The following is a 23,341-nucleotide window of genomic DNA, read 5'->3' as shown; positions in this document are numbered from 1 at the left end:
ATAAATAGTAAATGTACTTGAAACTCCAGAGCACTAAAAGCACTTGATGCATGATCGGACTGTTATTTGCCCCTCCCCATAGGAAAATGATTACATAGAAAATTACTTTGAAGATGGTGATGATTACAGAGGAGGAAGTGATGACAACATGGATGAAGCCACTTACTAGAAGAAAAAAAAAAAGTCTATCATGCAAAATAATTAAAGTTAACCAATATGTATGTACAATATAAAAACAAAATTTTTTAGTTCATACACTTCGTCTTCAAAGAGAACAGTGTTTTCTAGGTATAAAAATAAGATTGTGTAATTCTATAGATAATAGTCTAAACTGGTATCATTTAAGCTAAGTGATAATAAAATTAAAAGGTTAAAAATAACTAAGAGAATCAGATATTAAAATATAATTCCTTTATTTTCAACCTGCATCTACAGGATGAAGGCACATAATCGCTGTACTTGTTTCAAAGAAATTCTTATCTCTGCTACTTAAATGGAATTTAACATGTCTGAGAATATTTTACAAATCATCCCTTTGTTCTTGTTAGAGAAAAAAAAAAAACAAACAAAAAACCGCAAGCTATTATGGTTCCATTAAGTTTAGTTTTTCTTTTTTACAAGCAAAATTAAAAAGTGTAAACCTGAAATATTATTACCATAAGTTGCATTACTGAATGTGAATTGTACATTTCCTAAAATAAATTACCATGTTCATTTCCCTGACAACCAGACAGTGGCAGCAAATATCTTGAACAATATATCAGCTGTTTGCCATTGCCAACTACAAGCTTAACAGAGGTACAGAGATATACACTGGCTCATGAGTGACACACTAGAAAACCAGCGATCAACTGTGCAAAATGCATCAAGGAAAAAATCTGGCAGGACTGGAATCATTTCTTGATTACGCGATCCTCACCCTCGTTTGTTGATCGTTTTTAAAATGTGGTCCTGCTTATACCTTCCATTAATGCCTCCTTCAAATTAATTCAATGAATTCCCTGGTGATTTAAGAGCCCCTTTATGCTTTCTCTTCATGCTTCACAAAATGTTGCTGTTTAGCAGCAGACTGTAGGTGAGAGTCTTGGTGAGAGGGAGGAGGCAACCCAAGCATAGCAGCAGCTGGCTGTGTTGGTCCTGGGCTGATTGAGTCAATGGTAGTATGGTGGCTAACATCTGCTTTCATCAAAACTTCATAGTACAACAGGTAAAAAACAGGTGTCACAATGCCCACAACCAACATGATGGCAACTGCAGTCCACCATCTCATTCCCCAGTCAGCACCATAGTATGGGTCTTTCTTCTGGGCTGGTCTGCGCTCGGGATCTACCAAAAGCGGCTGCTCCAGCAAGGACACAACCTCGTTCAGGCTGCTCCTGGAAGGGGCAGATGACTTGACGAGAAGTTGAATGTCCTTGTCCTTCTCCTGCAGGAAGCACTCCACGGTGTCCACAGATGAGGAAGAGGATGAAGAGTCCAAGGAAGCTCCAGAAACGGGGATCTCAGAGATTCTGTGAGTACCACTGGGCGAGCTGCTTTTACGGGGAACAGTGCTGTGAGTTTCTGTGAATGAGCTGAACTTCCTCACAGGGATCCTTATGGACCGCAGTGCGAAGAAGTCCTGTTCAGTTAGAAGATTGTTGGCCCGCTTTATGTCTGCAACCTGAGATGAGAAGAATGAAGAGCAGAACAAGAATGAAAATCAGCACAATCAGTTCAAGCCCTGACAACAACCTTGCATACATTAGATATATTTGGGTAGCTATGTGTGGGCAGGACTGCTTTGCGTTTTACATGCTTTGCGTCTAAGAAACATGAAGTAATGGGGGAAAAAACAGAGCTAGATGTTTCCCAAACAAGATCAGGAAGAACTTGTTATTATGAGGTGTAGTGTGAAGCAGAAATGTGTTTACGGCAGCAAGGCAACATCATAACATGATGTTAATACAGAATTCAACCTGTGGGCTATATAATTTACATCAGCTTTTAATGTGGCTCAATCAATCAAAATGACAGTGGGAACTATCCATTGTATAATATTTTTGTTTTGAGACTTTTTGTCATGATCAAATTTAATTAGTGTATAGCTCACAATAAGACTTATAACATGCATTTAGAATACATGTTGGGTGAATTTTCATTAAATACTTATTTTAAAGAACCCCTGTGAAGAAAATCAACCACAGAAAGTTTTTAAAGTTGTCTATCTGGGACGGTATGTATAAAACTTCACAGAAATGCTCTTAAAAATAGACTTAAGCTTTTACTTAAGTGTCAACAATTTCTTAGTTACAAGTAGGACTTTTCTAAGAGTAGGAGACTTTTATAAAGAAGCTAAAAGCAACTTTTAGGCTGATGATATATGTGGCAATTTTGCCAGGCAACTTTTTTTGAGCAATGTTGCTTGGGCACTTTCCCATTGAAAAAAAAAAAAAAAATGTTATGTGTAAATTCTAAATGTTATGTGTATATAGGCTACTGTGACTACAAATAAACAGAAACAGACTCAGCTGAATAAGCAGGCAATAGTCATAACGCTTTATTTCTGTTTGACTAATTAATTTAAATTAATGCATTATGATTAATGTAGCACTTATTATAGTAAAACTAGTATTATAGTAAAACTATATATGTCCCAATACCACTTTTTTACTTCCGATGCTGCACTGCAGTATTGGCTATTTGCCGATTCCGATATCAATCCAATATTTTTATGTTATTCTTGAACTAATACTAATACTACTACTACTACTAATAAAATAAATGGAAGCACTTTGTTCTATTAGCCACCTAAAAACATCTCACTCAAATGGAGAACAAATACTTCAGTATACAGTCCACATACAGTTCAATACAGGTAGTTCAGTACTTAAAGCTACCAACAGGTTTAAAGTTAAAACTATTTAAACAGCAGCATGGGTGATGGTTGGGGGGGGTGGGTAGGGTGTATTTGTTTGTTCGGGTAGGCGATATGGCAAAAATGAAATATAGAAAAATAGAAATATTATGATTTTATCATGATTGTTTGTCATGTTGGTTTTTCTATTTTGCAAGCTGTTGGAGCATTATAGCCAAATTAATATCCCTATAAAAAAGACAGCTTGTTATTGAGGTAACAAAATATGAAAAAGTGTGGCAGATATTTAGGCCAAAGTGGGAGAAGATAAAAATATTTGTCATTATTTTATGTTTGTTATAAAAAAAAATAAAAGATAGAAAAAAAAAAAATAGAACAAAGATACACATTACTAATACACAAAAATAAAATAAACAGTCTTTTGCAGGAACAAAAGTATTTAGCAGAAGCATTAAAACAATTTCATGAACAAGTAAAAATGAAACACAATATACACTTATCTTATTAAAGCAACAGTTTTCAAGTTTTTCAGTCTAGAGTATTGAGTGATTTTTTTCTCTGTGTGTTTTGTGTTTTATTAACATTAAAGGAATAATTCACCGAAAAATTTAAATAGGTTAGTGTTTTGTTTTTTATATCTTCATGTACCCACACAAAAATAGTTTTAAACCTGAATGAAGGATCTTCTTCTGCTAAACGAACACTATTTTGAAGAAGGTGGAAAACCAAACAGTTGCTGGTTCTCAGTGACTTCCAGAGTATTTTTTCTCCTGCTATCAAAGTTAATGTGGAGTGGACCAGCCACTGTTTGGTTCTTCAAAATATCTTCTGTTGTGTGCAGCACAAGTAAGAATTATACTGTAGGTTTGTGACAACATGTTAGTGAATAAACAGTGACAGAAATACAATTTTAGGGTGAACTATCCCTTTTATTACAGTCAGCAGCATGTATCCTACTGTCCCTTTAAGACCTGCTCACATCTCTTAATTTCAGTTGTTTACTTTCATGTTAGACATAACCACCTGAGGCTATACATAAACCTTGTGTTTTTTGACAGTATTAACACAAAACATAACTTAGTTAAGTAATCAGGCGCTGTTTGAAGGGTTTTTCATTTTTATGCGCATGCTTTGAGTGTGCTCAGAAAAAAAAAAAAAAATGCTTGTCAGAACAGCCCACAAATGAAACATAAATAACCAGTAGGGCTTTCTTCAAAAGCAGATCATAGGGACATTTGTATCATCCACGATCACAAATATTTATATTGCACACCCCTTCCTTCAGAAGAAATCGCAGACCAGACCACAAGAGCATGCTAGCGTAGGACCTCAAAGGGGCAGGGGCTCAAACGGATAACGGCTCATTCGACCGTTGGACTTTTTTCTCTTTAAGGTTAAAATACTTCCACACTGCTGACATGGCTATTCTGTAAGTTAGCTAACTCTCATTTTCATGTGACTACTGTTATTCTACTACTACCACCATTCACTGCCATCATACAGCTTGAAAGAGCCAGGACAAATTTTAATATAACTCTGATTGGATTCGTCTGAAAGAGTAATGTCAGTTTCGCCTGGGATGCCCTAAGAGTGAGTAAATCAAGGTTTAGTTTTCATTTTTGGGGGAATTATCCCTTTAAATAATTTAATCTAGGACATAGTCTTAATACTTGGGAACCTTTATGAATCACTTCTATCCCACAAGTCTAGGAATAAGAGTAAAATTACGTCATTCATAGAATTCTGACACACTTGAAACATTTTTTTTTTATATACATATGGCCCCTGGTGTTTTGAATATGTCTAAGGACAAACCATATGCAAATTCATCAGTCAAAACCATTGCAGAACAAACAAGGTGCAGACTGTGCGGTCACTGAATAATAACTTTGTGAGATCACAATGAACTAAGATGAGTGACAGCTTTACTGTAATTATTAGGGAGTGCTCTTTGCTTACTTTCTAGACTATAATTTGAATACATTCATGGATTCATTCTAAAAAAGGCAATGGCGATAACTTTTCATCCAAGATTGCCAATGCCATTGTGTAGCGTTTACCACAGCATTGCGTTCTGCTAACTAAGGGAAAATGGAGAAGGTTCGAGCTGGTGAAAATGAGATGAAGCAGGAAATAATTTCCATATTCATAGACACACCTATGTTCAATGAGGTAAGGGTGTAGAGTTACATCCAGACCATTTTAAGACATCAATAAATTACTTTAATGGAGAGAAAAAAGAAAAGAAAAAAAAAAAAACATTCATGTAATTTTAATTATAAAATGTGAGTTTTAAGGGACAAAATTTGTGCCTACAGGGGGACTTTAAAATATACATTTTAGAATGTATAATATTAGATTTAAAGCATAATTTTACAATACATTATTTATATTCACATAAGATATTGATCACACCAATCACATACACAGTCATTTCTATAAACATACTGAAACAAAAAGCAAAAGTACAACAAGGGAACTCTTACTTACAGTACAGAAATATTGCAGAGAAATACTGATCAGCGTATCTCCGTCTTTTATGTCCCTTATCAAGTAGACAAAATCGTCCTTGCGATCTGCAGATGTGCTCCTGCGCTGCCTCTCCTTGCCCCTGGAACGCAGCTCAAATGTCTCTCCGTCCTCCTCCGAGTAGTCAGTCTCTGAGTGGTTTCCAAAAGCGGACATGTAACCACCTGTGGGTGGCAACTGGAAACCATTGTGCTGGTTCCTTCCAGTCATTTTTCCACTGTAAAAAGAACAAAAGGCAGATGAATGAGGTTTTGTTGAACATGTGTCTGTTGATCACTGGTCACTGGATTCTTTCTTAATTTCAGATTAGAAGAGACCGCATAGTGGAGGTGTGGAAAAATTAAATACAGATGGCTATCTTAGCCTACTGTAGACTGCCGATGTTAACAGAAGCTAGTTTATAAATATCCACTAGCTGCTTTAAGTTGAAACACCAAACAAATAAATAAAAATAAAATATATATTAACTACATTTTCATGTGAAATGTTGCTCAAGTGGCCAAGCACACTCAAGTTAAGTTAGCATATACTAGCGTTACACTGTATTAGCATGTAAACAAGACTTCACAAGATTTACATAATACGATTTATATTCAAGGAACCAACAAAGACAACCAAAAAAACAAAGACCAAACGTCTTTTAAGCACACAAAGTAAATGTTAAACGGATATGCTTATTGAATAAGCCCAACCCTAGAAAGGTTTATAAACGTAAAAGCCAAGTAACGTTATCTCAGTTAGCATAATATTTTAGCCAGCGTTACGCAACACAACTACAATATCGCTGCAAAAAAATAATAATAAAAAAAAATAATACTATAAACAGTCTCTTAGAATGCAGAATAATACAGCAATTCCTGTAAACATTTCAGTATGTGATTAAACAGTACATAATGTCTAATCCTCTTTAGTAAACCGGGTCAATGATCTCATGCTACTGATGCTAACCTAACCAAACGGCGACAGGTTAGTTCGAGTTTTTGTAATAAACAAACGCACATTAATCTTCTTTTCATCCGTTTGTTGCGGTTTAACGTTACCTGAGAAACGAGTGTGGTCCGCTTGACTTTAGTGATTATGGCATTCTCCAGTTTCCGCTATGTGCCTCATTACTTCAGCTGCTGGATTATTGGAGACAGAGAAGCCACGTCAACACAGAGACGTCGCTCCTGTTGCCCTTACATCATCAATAGTTCCAGGTAGCTATAGGCAGTGATGTTTATAATAATAATAATTATTATTATTACGTTTGTAACAGGGGACTATTAATAGTGGATCTCATAATTGACTGCAATTGACTGACAGCAGTATTTTTGTTCACATTCCGTATAACCTTACTCATTTACAAATAAGCACATTACATATTTTATTATACTAGCTTTTTTATAATTATTATTTATTATGAAGTTCAGACTTAAGGTTATATTTAAATGAATTTAATAATTTTAAAATTAATGTGAATTAATGGTATTGTACAGCAGGGATTTCAGTATTTGCAGACAAAATGCAAAATATGCATATCCTGAGGGAGGGGCCAATCAGCTGTTGTCCAGAATCAAGTGGTGTGTCTTTGTCAGGCATCTCAGTTGGGATCTGTCCACAGCTGACCCTGAGAGTAGTTGTGAAGTACCAGTGATGTAGCTATCAGCATCACTAATGCACACCAGCCCTCACAGCACGTCAAACTGCAAACCATGTGAGGGACCCTAATCTTAACTATACAAAAGCAACCATCCAATCAAAACACCCTAACAACAATATGTTGCAATGCACTAAAACCGCAACCAGAGTCCACCAACCGCATAGCAACATACTAACAACTGATCAGTAAACCTTAGCAAATGCATGTCAATTGTCACCACACAGGAAACCACCCAAAGCATCCTAACAACCATTTAGCAATGTGCTAAAACTACTTACAACATCTTCAACCTCACTGATAATCACCAAACACGTCCAAACAACCGCATAGCAATGTACTAAAAACTTAAACTTCAAACGTCATACTTACTGTATAACTATTGACAGTATACAGTATTTACATGCATACTGTAGGTGCCACTGTGATGACTCTCTGTCTGGCCTTCTTTCTTTGGGGATCCTCAGGAAAGGGCTTTTCACTGGTGTCCACGTGGACCCGAGGTCCAAAGCTTCTCCTGCTGGCTGTAGAGAAGCTCTCAAATATGAGAACATGTCATCAGGCTGCTCTGTCTCCACCAGTCCACCAGTCTCCTACAGACGCTGCTCCTTCAGCTGCCAGCCATAAATGCTAGCAAGACTCTTGAGTGGAAGAGACGTTCCCTACCTAGCATCCCAAAAAGTGTGTAGGAAGAGCCCTGGTCATAAGTGATGCTTATGACATAAGAAAGACTTGAGAGCTTGTAGCACATGATCAGGCTTCAAAGCTTCAGGGACAGTTTATTTATTTAAAACATTAAAACTTCTCTACTGACATGAAATGTTGAGGCTCATTTAAATGTAAACAACACTAGATATCAGTAAGTCAAAGCTGCTTGAACTCAGTATTACAATAATTCTATACAATATGCAACTCCGTTACCTTTGACATCTTAAGTTTGTCACATATATATATATATATATATATATATATATATATATATATATATATATATATATATATATATATACACACACACACAGCAAGACTATAAGGTCTTTGAGCTAATACTGTAACGAGGAGTCAGAGGCGTTCGGATCCAAGTGCAGAACTTTATTCAGATAATGGTCGGACAGGCAGAAATCAGGAATGGCGTCTTGTATGTTAGGGGCAAGTAGAACCAAGCAGAGATTGGGGCAGGCAGCAGAGAATCAGAGTCGAAATACACAATCCAAGATCAGACAAAGGAAGAACAAACACAAGGGAAACCACTCGTAAATGCTAGACAGGCTAAACAAGACTTCACAATGTGGTGGACTGAGTGTGCTGCTTATATGGGTGTCTGTGTATTAGCTGAAGGTGTGAAATCAGTACCAGGAATGAGGCAGGATGGGAAATGGAGTTCAGAATGAGTCCTGAGTCCTGAGTGGAGTGCCCTCTACTGGAGCTCATGGACACTGCAGCTAATGATCGTGACAAATACATATGTGCTAAGTGTTCTATGTTTGTGGTTCATGAATTATAAATTAATAACTCTTTTAGGTGAATGAATTATTCTTGTATTGACTTTTGTTATATTGCACCAAAGCACACAACTTCTTTGGTGGCTTTTCCTGCCTCTAAATACTGATTATGGAGGAGTATTTCATTAGTTGTGAATCCATGTGAATGACAGAGGAAGGCTATAATATATATATATATATATATATATATATATATATATATATATATATATATATATATAAAGTCACAGATTCAGATTAAAAATAAGACTTTTTAAGACAGTGTTAGCATTAGCTGCTGTCTTATTTTCTTGTTAATCACCCGCAATCTGCACTTCAGGATCTGCAGGTTGACCTTAGTTTGCCCTCACATTTCACTTAACATTTTAAACGTGCAGTATGGAATTTTTGGCCACCAGGGGTCACTCAATCAAAATAATAACATAAGACGTACTTTGATGACGTCGGGAAAGAGCGTAAGGCTCATGGGAGTTGTTGTTCATTGGAACACGCGCTCTGTCGCTTCCCACATTCCTCACTCATTCTAACTTAGTATTTTGACAATCACGTCTTTTCGAACGGAGAGATATATGAATTATGAGACCCCTATCAAATCAATATTCCATCTAGCTAGTAGTAATATATGTTAAAAAACACAGTCGCCTTTCGTTAATAATTATAATTACGTTATACTATGATATCGAACAAGTTAGTGAACTGCATTTGAAGCTACTTTACCCAGCTAGATATAAAACAAATGTAGATTTACATGAGAGCTAGTCCGTATGCGTTTTACACAAGACATCATCGTTTCACAAAATATACGGATAGATACAGTTAGCTGAATGGATGCATACCTGTTTATCAGAATGCAAGTGAGTTCGGCATCTCTCTGTAGTTTCAGCTTGTCACGAAGCTCTCTCTATCTTGGAAATGCAATTCCAATATTTACCCGTGTCATGTTGCTTCTCTTGTCCCAAAACCATCTTGGGTCATTTATTTCACCCGTACGTTTGATCTTCACAGAACGTGCAGGCAAAGCATAATCATGATCCATAACTAAGTTATTGATTGAGGTTTAAATATGAATATAAGCAATATAAATATAAAATATAATAGTCTCGATCAAGGCTACTACTTTTTCTTCTTCGTTTCGTCTTTGTTTCTGTTCACCTTTGTATTTGGCGGTTCCGCAGGACGTTAGATAAACTAGAGGGGTCAAAGTTTATATGAAGCCATAGACGGGCGACAAAACGGAAATAAAGAAACGTGCCGTGTCTTCTAATTAAACTATAATTTTCTCCTGTCGGGATTATGTAAGTACACAACTAAAAAAAAAATATAACATATATATATAGTGATTTCTGCTATTTCTAAAGCAGAAAAAATACATATTGTGCCTTTAAGAACACAGTATTTGTGCTAATTATATACACAGTCTATTAATCTATTATTTATTCTTGTTTATGTATTTTTAAATACTAATCATGTTTAATATCAATCAATAGGGGAAGTCGTGGCCTAATGGTTAGAGGGTTGGACTCCCAATCGAAGGGTTGTGGGTTCTAGTCTTGGGCCGGACGGATTTGTGGGTGGGGGTAGTGCATGAACAGCTCTATCTCCACCTTCAATACCACGACGTAGGTGCCCTTGAGCAAGGCATCGAACCCCCAACTGCTCCCCGGGCGCCGCAGCATAAATGGCTGCCCACTGCTCCGGGTGTGTGCTCACAGTGTGTGTGTGTGTGTGTGTTCACTGCTCTGTGTGTGTGTGCATTTCGGATGGGTTAAATGCAGAGCACGAATTCTGAGTATGGGTCACCATACTTGGCTGAATGTCACTTCACTTTCACTTTCATATATAATTCTCTCAGGAGTTACCCAGACAGGCATGGCAGCACTGAGTGCTCAGGGTTGTGAAGCAGTGGTGAGTGTGGAAGCAAGTGACCAGCCATTTGGTTTACTCAGCATCGCCCCCTCGTCCTTAAAAGTGGGCACAGGCTCTTCCGTCTCTTTTTTTCATTCTTTCTGATATATCCATGTCTTCCCAGATACTGAAGGCCTTGTAGCAGAGATTAGCATTAATGCTAATTATGGTATCAAAGGGATCATTGGCTGGCAAAACAAAGAGTATTAGATACCTTTCTTTCTTTCTTTCTTTCTTTCTTTCTTTCTTAACTTATGTTATTTTTTCCTCAGTTATGTGATAAATGAGACAATTGGTGTGTTAACTCTGATGGTGTACCGTGATGCCGGGACGTATGGATATGTGTTCTTGTTCTTTTATGTCCAGGAGAGTTAAGTCTGGGTCAATGCCACCCCATCAGTGAGTCACAGACACTATTTCTAGTTTTTAAATAGCATGAATTATTTAGCATTTATTTGCCACAGCAACGGTCCAGTTCACAATTACTGATGCCAATGGATTCCTTTACACTGATGATCTTACACCTTCCTCTGGCTTTGTGGTACTTGAGGATGGAGTCAGATTCAAGGTACAGTATAAAAAGCTATTCCTGACCAATGGGAATTTGATAGGATAACTCTGTACTCATCAATTTCTTCTGGTGTGGTATCCTTAAGTAGGGTCCTTGTCAATGCAACACACTAAGTATTAATTTTTATTTATTAGGGCCCGAGCACCGATGGTGTGAGGACCCTCTTGTATCTGCTTTGTTTATTATTATTAGGGCCCGAGCACCGATGGTGTGAGGACCCTATTGGAATTGCTCCGTTTATTATTATTATTATTCCGCTTCTCCAAAATGAATCGCATTTTTGAGGGCCTAAACATGCTCAAAAAGTCACCAAATTTTGCAGACGCCTCCGAACTGGCGAAAATTTACGTCTGATATGGGTTTCAGAAGTGGGCGTGGTAAAATGGCTCGACAGCGCCACCTATGCACATTCAGCGGTGTGCGCCTCGAGCTACCTTTCACGTACATGTATGAAAATCGGTACACACATGTAACACATCAATACCTACAAAAAAGACTCTTGGAGCAAAATTCTAAACCCAACAGGAAGTCGGTTATTTTTAATATTATGAGCAAATTTTGTGTCATTTTTGCCATTTCCATGCGTTGTATTTTAACGAACTCCTCCTAGAGATTTCTTCAAATCAACACCAAATTTGGTATGCCTAATCTAAAGGCCTTTGCGATGTTAAATTGCGAAGATTTTGAGTTTTCGTTGAAGGGCGTGTCTGTGGCGGCCTGGCGAATTTCGATGACTCGCCATGAAAAATGAAGTTGCTATAACTCAGACATACAATGTCCAATCTGCCCCAAACTTCACATGGTTGATAAGACTCTGGAACAGAATAGATTGACATGCCCATATGCAGTTATAGTCATAGCGCCACCTATTGGCAACAGGAAGTGTCATATTTTATGCTGCGAAGAACTACTCCTAGAAATTTTATGACATCAATGTCTTTTTTGTGGTCAGTCTAATCTAAAGGCCTGTGCGATGTTAAGTTGTGAAGATCTTGAGTTTTCGTTAAAAGGCGTGTCCATGGCGCCGTCACGAAGTTTGATGTCTCGCCATGGGAATAAAAGATGTTATAACTCAGGCATAAAATGTCCGATCTTCCCCAAACTGCACATGTGTGATTAGAGTCCTGGCCTGAACGCATCTGAAGGCTAAAATTCCATGAGGTGTGGCAAAATGGCTCGATAGCGCCACCTATACACTTTCAACAGAGTGCGCCTCGAGCTATGTTTCACGTACATGTACAAAAATCGGTATACACATGTAACACAGCAATACCTACAAAAAAGTCTCTTGGCACGAAATCCGAATCCCAACAGGAAGTCGGTTATTTAGAATTTTCTCTGCAAAATTGGCGTTGTTTTTGCCATTTTCAGGGGTTGTACTTTAACGAACTCCTCCTAGAGATTTATTCAGATCAACAACAAACTTGGTCAGTGTAATCTTAAGCCCTTTGCGATGTTAAATTGCGAAGATCTTTAGATTTCGTTAAAGGGCGTGTCCATGGCGGCCTGACAAATTTCGATGTTTCGCCATGAAAAAGGAAGTTGCTGTAACTCAGACATACAATGTCCAATCTGCCCCAAACTTCACGTTAGATAAAACTTCCGCCCTTAACAGATCTACATGCCCACATTCAGTTATAGTCATAGCGCCACCTATTGGCAACAGGAAGTGACATGTTTTACGCTGCGACAAACTACTCCTATAATTTTTTTGAGATTAACATATATTTTGTGGTCAGTCTAATCTAAAGGCCTGTGCAATGTTAACTTTTGGAGATCTTGAGTTTTTGTTAAAGGGCGTTTCCATGGCGCCATGACAAAATTTGATGTCTTTCCACAGCAAGAGAAGTTGTTGTAACTCAAGCATAAAATGTTCAATCTTCCCCAAACTTCAAATGTTTGATAAGAGTCCTGGCCTGAACACATCTGAAGGCCAATATTCCATTATAATGATAGCGCCACCTGCTGGCAACACAAAGATTGGCACATATATGGGATATACTTTGATATATTCCACTTATATTTAGGACATTAAATGCATATTTCTCAACGTTCACCTTTTTACTAAAGCAACACGATGGCGGTGAGCCCGGGTGCGAGGGCCCGTTCATCGCTGCTTGCAGCTTTAATTAGGGCCCGAGCACCGATGGTGTGAGGACCCTCTTGGAATTGCTCCGTTTATTATTATTAGGGCCCGAGCACCGATGGTGTGAGGACCCTCTTGGAATTGCTCCGTTTATTATTATTATTATTATTATTATTATACTTCTCCAAAATGAATCGCATTTTTGAGGGCCTAAACATACTCAAAAAGTCATGAAACTTTGTACATACCTCAGAACTGGCGAAAATTTATGTCTGATGTGGGTTTCAGAAGTGGGTGTGGCAAAATGGCTCAACAGCGCCACCTATACACGTTCAACGGTGTGCGCCTCGAGCTACGTTTCATGTACATGTATGAAAATCGGTATACTCATGTAACTCTCTAATACCTACAAAAAAGTCTCTTGGAGCAAAATCCGAAACCCAACAGGAAGTCGGTTATTTCTAATATTATGAGCAAATTTTGTGTCATTTTTGTCATTTCCATGCGTTGTATTTTAACGAACTCCTCCAAGAGATTCATTCAGATCAACACCAAATTTGGTATGCCTAATCTAAAGGCCTTTGCGATGTTAAATTGCGAAGCTTTTGAGTTTTCGTCGAAGGGCGTGTCAGTGGCGGCCTGGCGAATTTCGATGATTCGCCATGAAAAATGAAGTTGCTATAACTCAGACATACAATGTCCAATCTGCCCCAAACTTCACATGGTTGATAAGACTCTGAAACTGAATAGATTGACATGCCCATATTCAGTTATATTCATAGCGCCACCTATTGGCAACAGGAAGTGTCATATTTTACGCTGCGAAGAACTACTCCTAGAAATTTTATGACATCAATGTCTTTTTTGTGGTCAGTCTAATCTAAAGGCCTGTACGATGTTAAATTGTGAAGATCTTGAATTTTCGTTAAAGGGCGTGTCCATGGCGTCATGTCAAAGTTCGATGTCTCGCCATGGGAGTAGAAGTTGTTGTAACTCAGGCATAAAATATCAGATCTTGCCCAAACTTCACATGTTTGATAAGAGTACTGACCTGCACACATCTGGAGGCTAATATTCCATTCGGTGTGGCAAAATGGCTCGATAGCGCCACCTATACATTTTCAATGGAGTGCGCCTCTAGCTACATGTCATGTACATGTACGAAAATCGGTAAACATATGTAACACACCAATAGCTACAAAAAAGTCTCTTGGTACGAAATCCGAATCCCAACAGGAAGTCGGTTATTTTTAATTTCCCCTGCAAAATTGGTGTTGTTTTTGTCATTTTCAGGGGTTGTATTTTAACGAACTCCTCCTAGAGATTTATTCAGATCAACACCAAACTTGGTCAGTGTAATCTAAAGCCCTTTGTGATGTTAAATTGCGAAGGAATTGAGGTTTTGTTAAAGGGCGTGTCCATGGCGGCCTGACAAATTTTGATGATTCGCCATGAAAAATGATGGTGCCATAACTCAGACATACAATGTCCAATCTGCCCCAAACTTCACATGTTTGATATGACTCTTGACCTGAACAGATCTACATGCCAATATTCAGTTATAGTCATAGCGCCACCTATTGGCAACAGGAAGTTACATATTTTACACTGTGACAAACTACTCCTAGAAATTTTATGACATTAATGTCTTTTTTGTGGTCAGTCTAATCTAAAGACCTGTGTGATGTTTAGTTGTGAAGATCTTGAGTTTTTGTTAAAAGGCGTGTCCATGACGCCATGACGAAGTTTGATGTCTCACCATGGGAATAAAAGATGTTTTAACTCAGGCATAAAATGTCCGATCTTGCCCAAACTTCACATGTGTGATAAGGGTCCTGGCTTGAACACATCTGAAGGCCAATATTCCATTATAAAGATAGCTCCACCTGCTGGCAACAGGAAGATTGGCACACATATGGAATAAACTTTGATATATTGCACTTATGTTTATGAGTTTAAATGCATATTTCTCAACGTTTACCTTTTTACCAAAGCCACACGATGGCGGTGAGCCCGGGTGCGAGGGCCCGTTCATCGCTGCTTGCAGCTTTAATTATTATTATTATTATTATTATTCTTCTTCTCTAAGATGAATCGCATTTTTGAGGGCTTAAACATGCTCGAAAAGTCATGAAACTTTGCACACACCTCAGAACTGGCGAAAATTTACGTCTGATATGGGTTTCAGAAGTGGGTGTGGCAAAATGGCTCAACAGCGCCACCTATACACGTTCAACGGTGTGCGCCTCGAGCTACGTTTCATGTACATGTATGAAAATCGGTATACACATGTAACTCTCTAATACCTACAAAAAAGTCTCTTGGAGCAAAATCCGAAACCCAACAGGAAGTCGGTTATTTCTAATATTATGAGCAAATTTTGTGTCATTTTTGTCATTTCCATGCGTTGTATTTTAACGAACTCCTCCTAGAGATTCATTCAGATCAACACCAAATTTGGTATGCCTAATCTGAAGGCCTTTGCGATGTTAAATTGCGAAGCTTTTGAGTTTTCGTTAATGGGCGTGTCCGTGGCGGCCTGGCGAATTTCGATGATTCGCCATGAAACAGGAAGTTGCTATAACTCAGACATACAATGACCAATCTGCCCCAAACTTCACATGTTTGATGAGACTCCTGACCTGAACAGATTGACATGCCCATATTCAGTTATAGTCATAGCGCCACCTATTGGCAACAGGAAGTGACATATTTTACACTGCGATGAACTACTCCTAGAAATTTTATGACATCAATGTATTTTTTGTGGTCAGTCTAATCTAAAGGCCTGTGCGATGTTAAGTTGTGAAGATCTTGAGTTTTCGTTAAAAGGCGTGTCCATGGCGCCGTCACGAAGTTCGATGTCTCGCCATGGGAATAAAATATGTTATAACTCAGGCATAAAATGTCCGATCTTCCCCAAACTGCACATGTGTGATAAGAGTCCTGGCCTGAACACATCTGAAGGCCAAAATTCCATCAGGTGTGGCAAAATGGCTCGATAGCGCCACCTATACACTTTCAACAGAGTGCGCCTCGAGCTATGTTTCACGTACATGTACAAAAATCGGTATACATATGTAACACACCAATACCTACAAAAAAGTCTCTTGGTACGAAATCCGAATCCCAACAGGAAGTTGGTTATTTAGAATTTTCTCTGCAAAATTGGCGTTGTTTTTGCCATTTTCAGGGGTTGTACTTTAACGAACTCCTCCTAGAGATTTAGTCAGATCAACACCAAACCTGGTCAGTGTAATCTTAAGCCCTTTGCGATGTTAAATTGCGAAGATCTTTAGATTTCGTTAAAGGGCGTGTCCATGGCGGCCTGACAAATTTCGATGTTTCGCCATGAAAAAGGAAGTTGCTGTAACTCAGACATACAATGTCCAATCTGCCCCAAACTTCACATGTTAGATAAAACTTCTGCCCTTAACAGATCTACATGCCCACATTCAGTTATAGTCATAGCGCCACCTATTGGCAACAGGAAGTGACATGTTTTATGCTGCGACAAACTACTCCTATAATTTTTTTGAGATTAACATATATTTTGTGGTCAGTCTAATCTAAAGGCCTGTGCAATGTTAACTTTTGGAGATCTTGAGTTTTTGTTAAAGGGCGTTTCCATGGCGCCATGACAAAATTTGATATCTTGCCACAGCAAGAGAAGTTATTGTAACTCAAGCATAAAATGTTCAATCTTTCGCAAACTTCACATGTTTGATAAGAGTCCTGGCCTGAACACATCTGAAGGCCAATATTCCATTATAATGATAGCGCCACCTGCTGGCAACGGTAAGATTGGCACATATATGGGATATACTTTGATATATTCCACTTATATTCAGGACATTAAATGCATATTTCTCAACGTTCACCTTTTTACTAAAGCCACACGATGGCGGTGCGCCCGGGTGCGAGGGCCCGTTCATCGCTGCTTGCAGCTTTAATTATTATTATTATTAGGGCCCGAGCACCGATGGTGTGAGGACCCTATTGGAATTGCTCCGTTTATTATTATTATTATTCCGCTTCTCCAAAATGAATCGCATTTTTGAGGGCCTAAACATGCTCAAAAAGTCACCAAATTTTGCACACGCCTCCGAACTGGCGAAAATTTACGTCTCATATGGGTTTCAGAAGTGGCCGTGGTAAAATGGCTCGACAGCGCCACCTATGCACGTTCAGCTGTGTGCGCCTCGAGCTACATTTCACGTACATGTATGAAAATCGGTACACACATATAACACATCAATACCTACAAAAAAGACTCTTGGAGCAAAATTCTAAACCCAACAGGAAGTCGGTTATTTTTAATATTATGAGCAAATTTTGTGTCATTTTTGCCATTTCCATGCATTGTATTTTAACGAACTCCTCCTAGAGATTTCTTCAAATCAACACCAAATTTGGTATGCCTAATCTAAACGCCTTTTCGATGTTAAATTGCGAAGATCTTGAGTTTTCGTTGAAGGGCGTGTCCGTGGCGGCCTGGCGAATTTCGATGACTCGCCATGAAAAATGAAGTTGCTATAACTCAGACATACAATGTCCAATCTGCCCCAAACTTCACATGGTTGATAAGACTCTGGATCAGAATAGATTGACATGCCCATATGCAGTTATAGTCATAGCGCCACCTATTGGCAACAGGAAGTGTCATATTTTATGCTGCGAAGAACTACTCCTAGAAATTTTATGACATCAATGTCTTTTTTGTGGTCAGTCTAATCTAAAGGCCTGTGCGATGTTAAGTTGTGAAGATCTTGAGTTTTCGTTAAAAGGCGTGTCCATGGCGCCGTCACGAAGTTCGATGTCTCGCCATGGGAATAAAAGATTTTATAACTCGGGCATAAAATGTCCGATCTTCCCCAAACTGGACATGTGTGATAAGAGTCCTGGCCTGAACACATCTGAAGGCCAAAATTCCATCAGGTGTGGCAAAATGGCTCTATAGCGCCACCTATACACTTTCAACGGAGTGCACCTCGAGCTATGTTTCACGTACATGTACAAACATTGGTACACACATGTAACACACCAATACCTACAAAAAAGTCTCTTGGTACGAAATCCGGATCCCAACAGGAAGTCGGTTATTTTGAATTTTCCCTTCAAAATTGGTGTTGTTTTTGCCATTTTCAGGGGTTGTACTTTAACAAACTCCTCCTAGAGATTTATTCAGATCAACACCAAACTTGGTCAGTGTAATCTAAAGCCATTTGCGATGTTAAATTGCGAAGGACTTGAGGTTTCGTTAAAGGGCGTGTCCATGGCGGCCTGACAAATTTCGATGTTTCGCCATGAAAAAGGAAGTTGCTGTAACTCAGACATATAATGTCCAATCTGCCCCAAACTTCACATGTTGGATGAGACTCTTGACTTGAACAGATCTACATGCCCATATTCAGTTATAGTCATAGCGCCACCTATTGGCAACAGGAAGTGACATATTTTACACTGCGACGAACTACTCCTAGAAATTTTATTACATCAATGTATTTTTTGTGGTCAGTCTAATCTAAAGACCTGTGTGATGTTTAGTTGTGAAGATCTTGAGTTTTTGTTAAAAGGCATGTCCATGGCGCCGTGACGAAGTTCGATGTCTCGTCATGGGAATAAAAGATGTTATAACTCAGGCATAAAGTGTCCGATCTTCCCCAAACTTCACATGTGTGATAAGAGTCCTGGCCTGAACACATCTGAAGGCCAATATTCCATTGGGTGTGGCAAAATGGCTCGATAGCGCCACCTATAAACTTTCAACGGAGTGCATATGCACATTCAATGGAGTGCGCCTCGAGCTATTTTTCACGTACATGTACAAAAATCGGTACACACATGTAACACACCAATACCTACAAAAAAGTATCTTGGTACGAAATCCGAATCCCATCAGGAAGTCGGTTATTTAGAATTTTCTCTGCAAAATTGGCGATGTTTTTGCCTTTTTTAGGGGTTGTACTTTAACAAACTACTCCTAGAGATATATTCAGATCAACACCAAACTTGGTCAGTTAAATCTAAAGGCCTTTGCGATGTTAAATTGTGAAGATTTTGAGGTTTCGTTAAAGGGCGTGTCCATGGCGGCCTGAGAAATTTTGATGTTTTGCCATGAAAAAGGAAGTTGCTTTAACTCAGACATACAATGTCCAATCTGCCCCAAACTTCACATGTTAGATAAGACGTCTGCCCTTAACAGATCTACATGCCCATATTCAGTTATATTCATAGCGCCACCTGCTGACAACAGGAAGAGACATGTTTTACGCTGCGACAAACTACTCCTAGAATTTTTTTTAGATTCATGTATTTTTTGTGGTCAGTCTATGAGTTTAAATGCATGTTTCTCACCGTTCACCTATTTGCTAAAGCCACTCGCTGCTGGTGAGCCCGTGTGCGAGGGCCCGTTCATCGCTGCTTGCAGCTTTAATTATTATTATTATTATTCTTCTTCTTCTTCTTCTCCCGAATGAATCGCATTTTTGAGGGCTTTAACATGCTCAAAAAGTCATGAAACTTTGCACACGCGTCAAACCTGGTGAAAATTTTAGTCTGATATAGGATTCAGAAGAGGGTGTGGCCAAATGGCTCGACAGCACCACCTATACCAAGAAAATCAACAGCCTTCCAGCTATGTTTCACGTACATGCACGAAAATTGGCACACATATGTAACACACCAATACCTACAAAAAAGACTCTTGGAGCGAAATTCTAAACCCAACAGGAAGTCGGTTATTTTTAATATTATGAGCATATTTTGTGTCATTTTGGTCATTTCCATGTGTTGTATTTTAACGAACTCCTCCTAGAGAGTTCTTCAAATCAACACCAAATTTGGTATGCCTAATCTAAAGGCCTTTGCGATGTTAAATTGCGAAGATCTTGAGTTTTCATTGAAGGGCGTGTCCGTGGCGGCCTGGCGAATTTCGATGATTCGCCATGAAAAATGAAGTTGCTATAACTCACACATACAATGACCAATCTGCCCCAAACTTCACATGTTTGATGAGACTCCGAAGCTGAACAGATTGACATGCCCATATTCAGTTATAGTCATAGCGCCACCTATTGGCAACAGGAAGTGACATATTTTACGCTGCGACGAACTATTCCTAGAAATTTTATGACATCAATGTCTTTTTTGTGGTCAGTCTAATCTAAAGGCCTGTGCGATGTTCAGTTGTGAAGATCTTGAGTTTTCGTTAAAAGGCTTGTTCATGGCGCCGCGACGAAGTTCGATGTCTCGCCATGGGAATAAAAGATGTTATAACTCAGGCATAAAATGTCCGATCTTCCCCAAACTTCACATGTGTGATAAGAGTCCTGGCCTGAACAGATCTGCAGGCCAATATTCCACCGGGTGTGGCAGAATGGCTCTATAGCGCCACCTATACACTTTCAAAGGAGTGCGCCTCGAGCTATGTTTCACGTACATGTACAAAAATTGGTACACACATGTAACACTCCAATACCTACAAAAAAGTCTCTTGGTACGAAATCCAAATCCCAACAGGAAGTCGGTTATTTTGAATTTTCCCTTCAAAATTGGTGGTGTTTTTGCCATTTTCAGGGGTTGTACTTTAACAAACTCCTCCTAGAGATTTATTCAGATCAACACCAAACTTGGTCAGTGTAATCTAAAGCCCTTTGGGATAATAAATTGCGAAGGACTTGAGGTTTCGTTAAAGGGCGGGTCCATGGCGGCCTGACAAATTTCGATGTTTCGCCATGAAAAAGAAAGTTGCTGTAACTCAGACATACAATGTCCAATCTGCCCCAAACTTCACATGTTGGATAAGACTCTTGACCTGAACAGATCTACATGCCAATATTCAATTATAGTCATAGCGCCACCTATTGGCAACAGGAAGTTACATATTTTACCCTGCGACAAACTACTCCTAGAAATTTTATGACATCAATGTCTTTTTTGTGGTCAGTCTAATCTAAAGACCTGTGTGATGTTTAGTTGTGAAGATGTTGAGTTTTTGTTAGAAGGTGTGTCCATGGCGCCGTGATGAAGTTCGATGTCTCGCCATGTGAATAAAAGATTTTATAACTCAGGCATAAAATGTCCGATCTTGCCCAAACTTCACTTGTGTGATAAGGGTCCTGGCCTAAACAGATCTGAAGGCCAATATTCCATCGAGTGTGACAAAATGGCTCGATAGCGCCACCTATACACTTTCAATGGAGTGCGTATACACTTTAAACGGAGTGCGCCTCGAGCTGTGTTTCACGTACATGTACAGAAATCGGTACACACATGTAACACACCAATATCTACGAAAAAGTCTCTTGGTACGAAATCCGAATCCCAACAGGAAGTCAGCTATTTAGAATTTTCTCTGCAAAATTAGTGTTGTTTTGGCCATTTTCAGGGGTTGGACTTTAACGAACTCCTCCTAGAGATTTATTCAGATCAACACCAAACTTGGTCAGTGCAATCTAAAGCCTTTTGCGATCTTAAATTGCGAAGATCTTGAGGTTTTGTTAAAGGGCGTGTCCATGGCGGCCTGACAAATTTCGATGTTTCGCCATGAAATAGGATGTTGTTGTAACTCAGGCATAAAATGTCCAATCCTCCCCAAACCTCACATGTTCGACAAAAGTCCTGCCCTGAACACATCTGAAGGCCAATATTCCACTATAATGATAGCGCCACCTGCTGGCAACAGGAAGATTGGCACATATATGGAATAAACATTGATATATTCTACTTATATTTATGAGTTTCAACGCATATTTCTCACCGTTCACCTATTAACTAAAGCCACTCGCTGCCGGTGAGCCCGGGTGCGAGGGCCCGTTCATCGCTGCTTGCAGCTTTAATTTATGATTATTTCTTTTTTCGCCACTTTTACTACATTCTTTTCTTTTCTATCTCTTTCACACTGTTTCTCATAGTTTATCAGCATCCAGAATCCCAGCTCTTGTTTTACAGTAAATGGCTCCAGCTATACACAGCACCATGTCATTAACTGCAACAATCAGTTTATTTCTTCTTCAGGCAGACCTCAACCTCACTCACTCTTTTAATTAGCGATCTTCGACAAAAGCTGCATTTATGCTCAACCTATGATAGACTTGTGATTCATCTCACTATTGTCAGATTTGTGTCAGATTCATAATGCTGGTGTTGTTGTGTATTGTTCAATGTTGCCCTCTTTTGTAGGAGCAGAATCTTAGTGTGGACAGTTTCAATGTCAAACACGTGGAGTTCTAAATGGTAGAATTAACACAGCAATACTTAGTCAGAAATACTTTATTGAGATCATTCCTCTCTTTCTTAAGATGCGGGCATGAGGTTCATTCTATAGCTTCATCAAAGTCTGGAGTTACAAGTCGTTGGCACAGCCGTACTCTTCAGACGAGGCAGCAGCAATTTACAGCACCTGGCCGTGTGCAGGAACACATGATCATCAGTGTGTCTCATATACCAGTGGAGTAATGGACGATTCCAAAACACTCACACCTTAGCAGTCAGTGCTCGAGTCGAGCAAGTGGAATCATGTCAGATGGGAGGAGATGCTTTACAGTCCTCCTCATCGTCACTGAAGGTAACGGTCATATGCAGTCTGTTGTACTGCTGCAGCTCAAGAGCATTTTTAGTTTGAAGATGGTTTAACACTTATTGCGTGATCTTGAAAAGTTTTTTTGATTTCTTCAACATCTTTATAATTCCCCAAGAATAGGTCCAATTCCATTCTCTTTACCGGCCTCTTTTAGTCCACCCCTTCACCCCTTCTTTCTCTAATATGTGAGTTACCAGATAATACAGTGCAGTCTGTTTAAATAATAGCACATTTAGTGTTTCCACTATTAAGCATATTTTTACCATATTTTATATTTACCAAAATAATGTGCCTTAGTTTATTGGTATTTTAATTGACATGTAATCATAATACTTGCAAGGCAGAATTGTATTGATATTCCTCAAACATGGTTGGGGTCTGGTTAGGGCTTTGGTCTAAACACTTAACCCTATGTATCGAACTTATGCAACTATTTCAGACTATAACACTGACACACAGACTCTTCCTTGTTGCATGTACACAACCGTTCAAAAGTACCAGTACTGTTTAATTTTTGATTTTTTTCACTAAAGAAATTAATACTTTTATTCCTCAAGGATGCATTAAATCAAAAGTAAAAATAAATACTTTTACATTGACATTTACATGGATACATTATTTTTTTTATTAATAAAATATTCAAAATATTTTACTAGTATATAAATAAAA

General features: G+C 38.7%; 1 protein-coding gene across 1 annotated transcript; it reads right to left on the bottom strand.

The window, feature by feature from the left end:
* Positions 1 to 396: 396 nt before the first annotated feature.
* Positions 397 to 6,594, bottom strand: LOC127999176 (lysM and putative peptidoglycan-binding domain-containing protein 3). Its single transcript, XM_052592163.1, has 3 exons — positions 6,427 to 6,594; positions 5,348 to 5,603; positions 397 to 1,663 (listed from the first exon to the last, which is right to left on the bottom strand). Exons 2-3 carry the CDS (start codon positions 5,594 to 5,596, stop codon positions 1,022 to 1,024), a joined length of 891 nt encoding a protein of 296 aa, XP_052448123.1. The 5' UTR covers positions 5,597 to 5,603; positions 6,427 to 6,594; the 3' UTR covers positions 397 to 1,021.
* Between the last annotated feature and the right edge of the window lie 16,747 nt (positions 6,595 to 23,341).

This window comes from Carassius gibelio, chromosome A5 (genome assembly GCF_023724105.1).
Source record: "Carassius gibelio isolate Cgi1373 ecotype wild population from Czech Republic chromosome A5, carGib1.2-hapl.c, whole genome shotgun sequence".
In the NCBI taxonomy this organism is placed as follows: Eukaryota; Metazoa; Chordata; class Actinopteri; order Cypriniformes; family Cyprinidae; genus Carassius; species Carassius gibelio.
The sequence above is the reverse complement of the archived record's forward strand: the minus strand, read 5'-3'. Positions and strand labels throughout refer to the sequence as shown.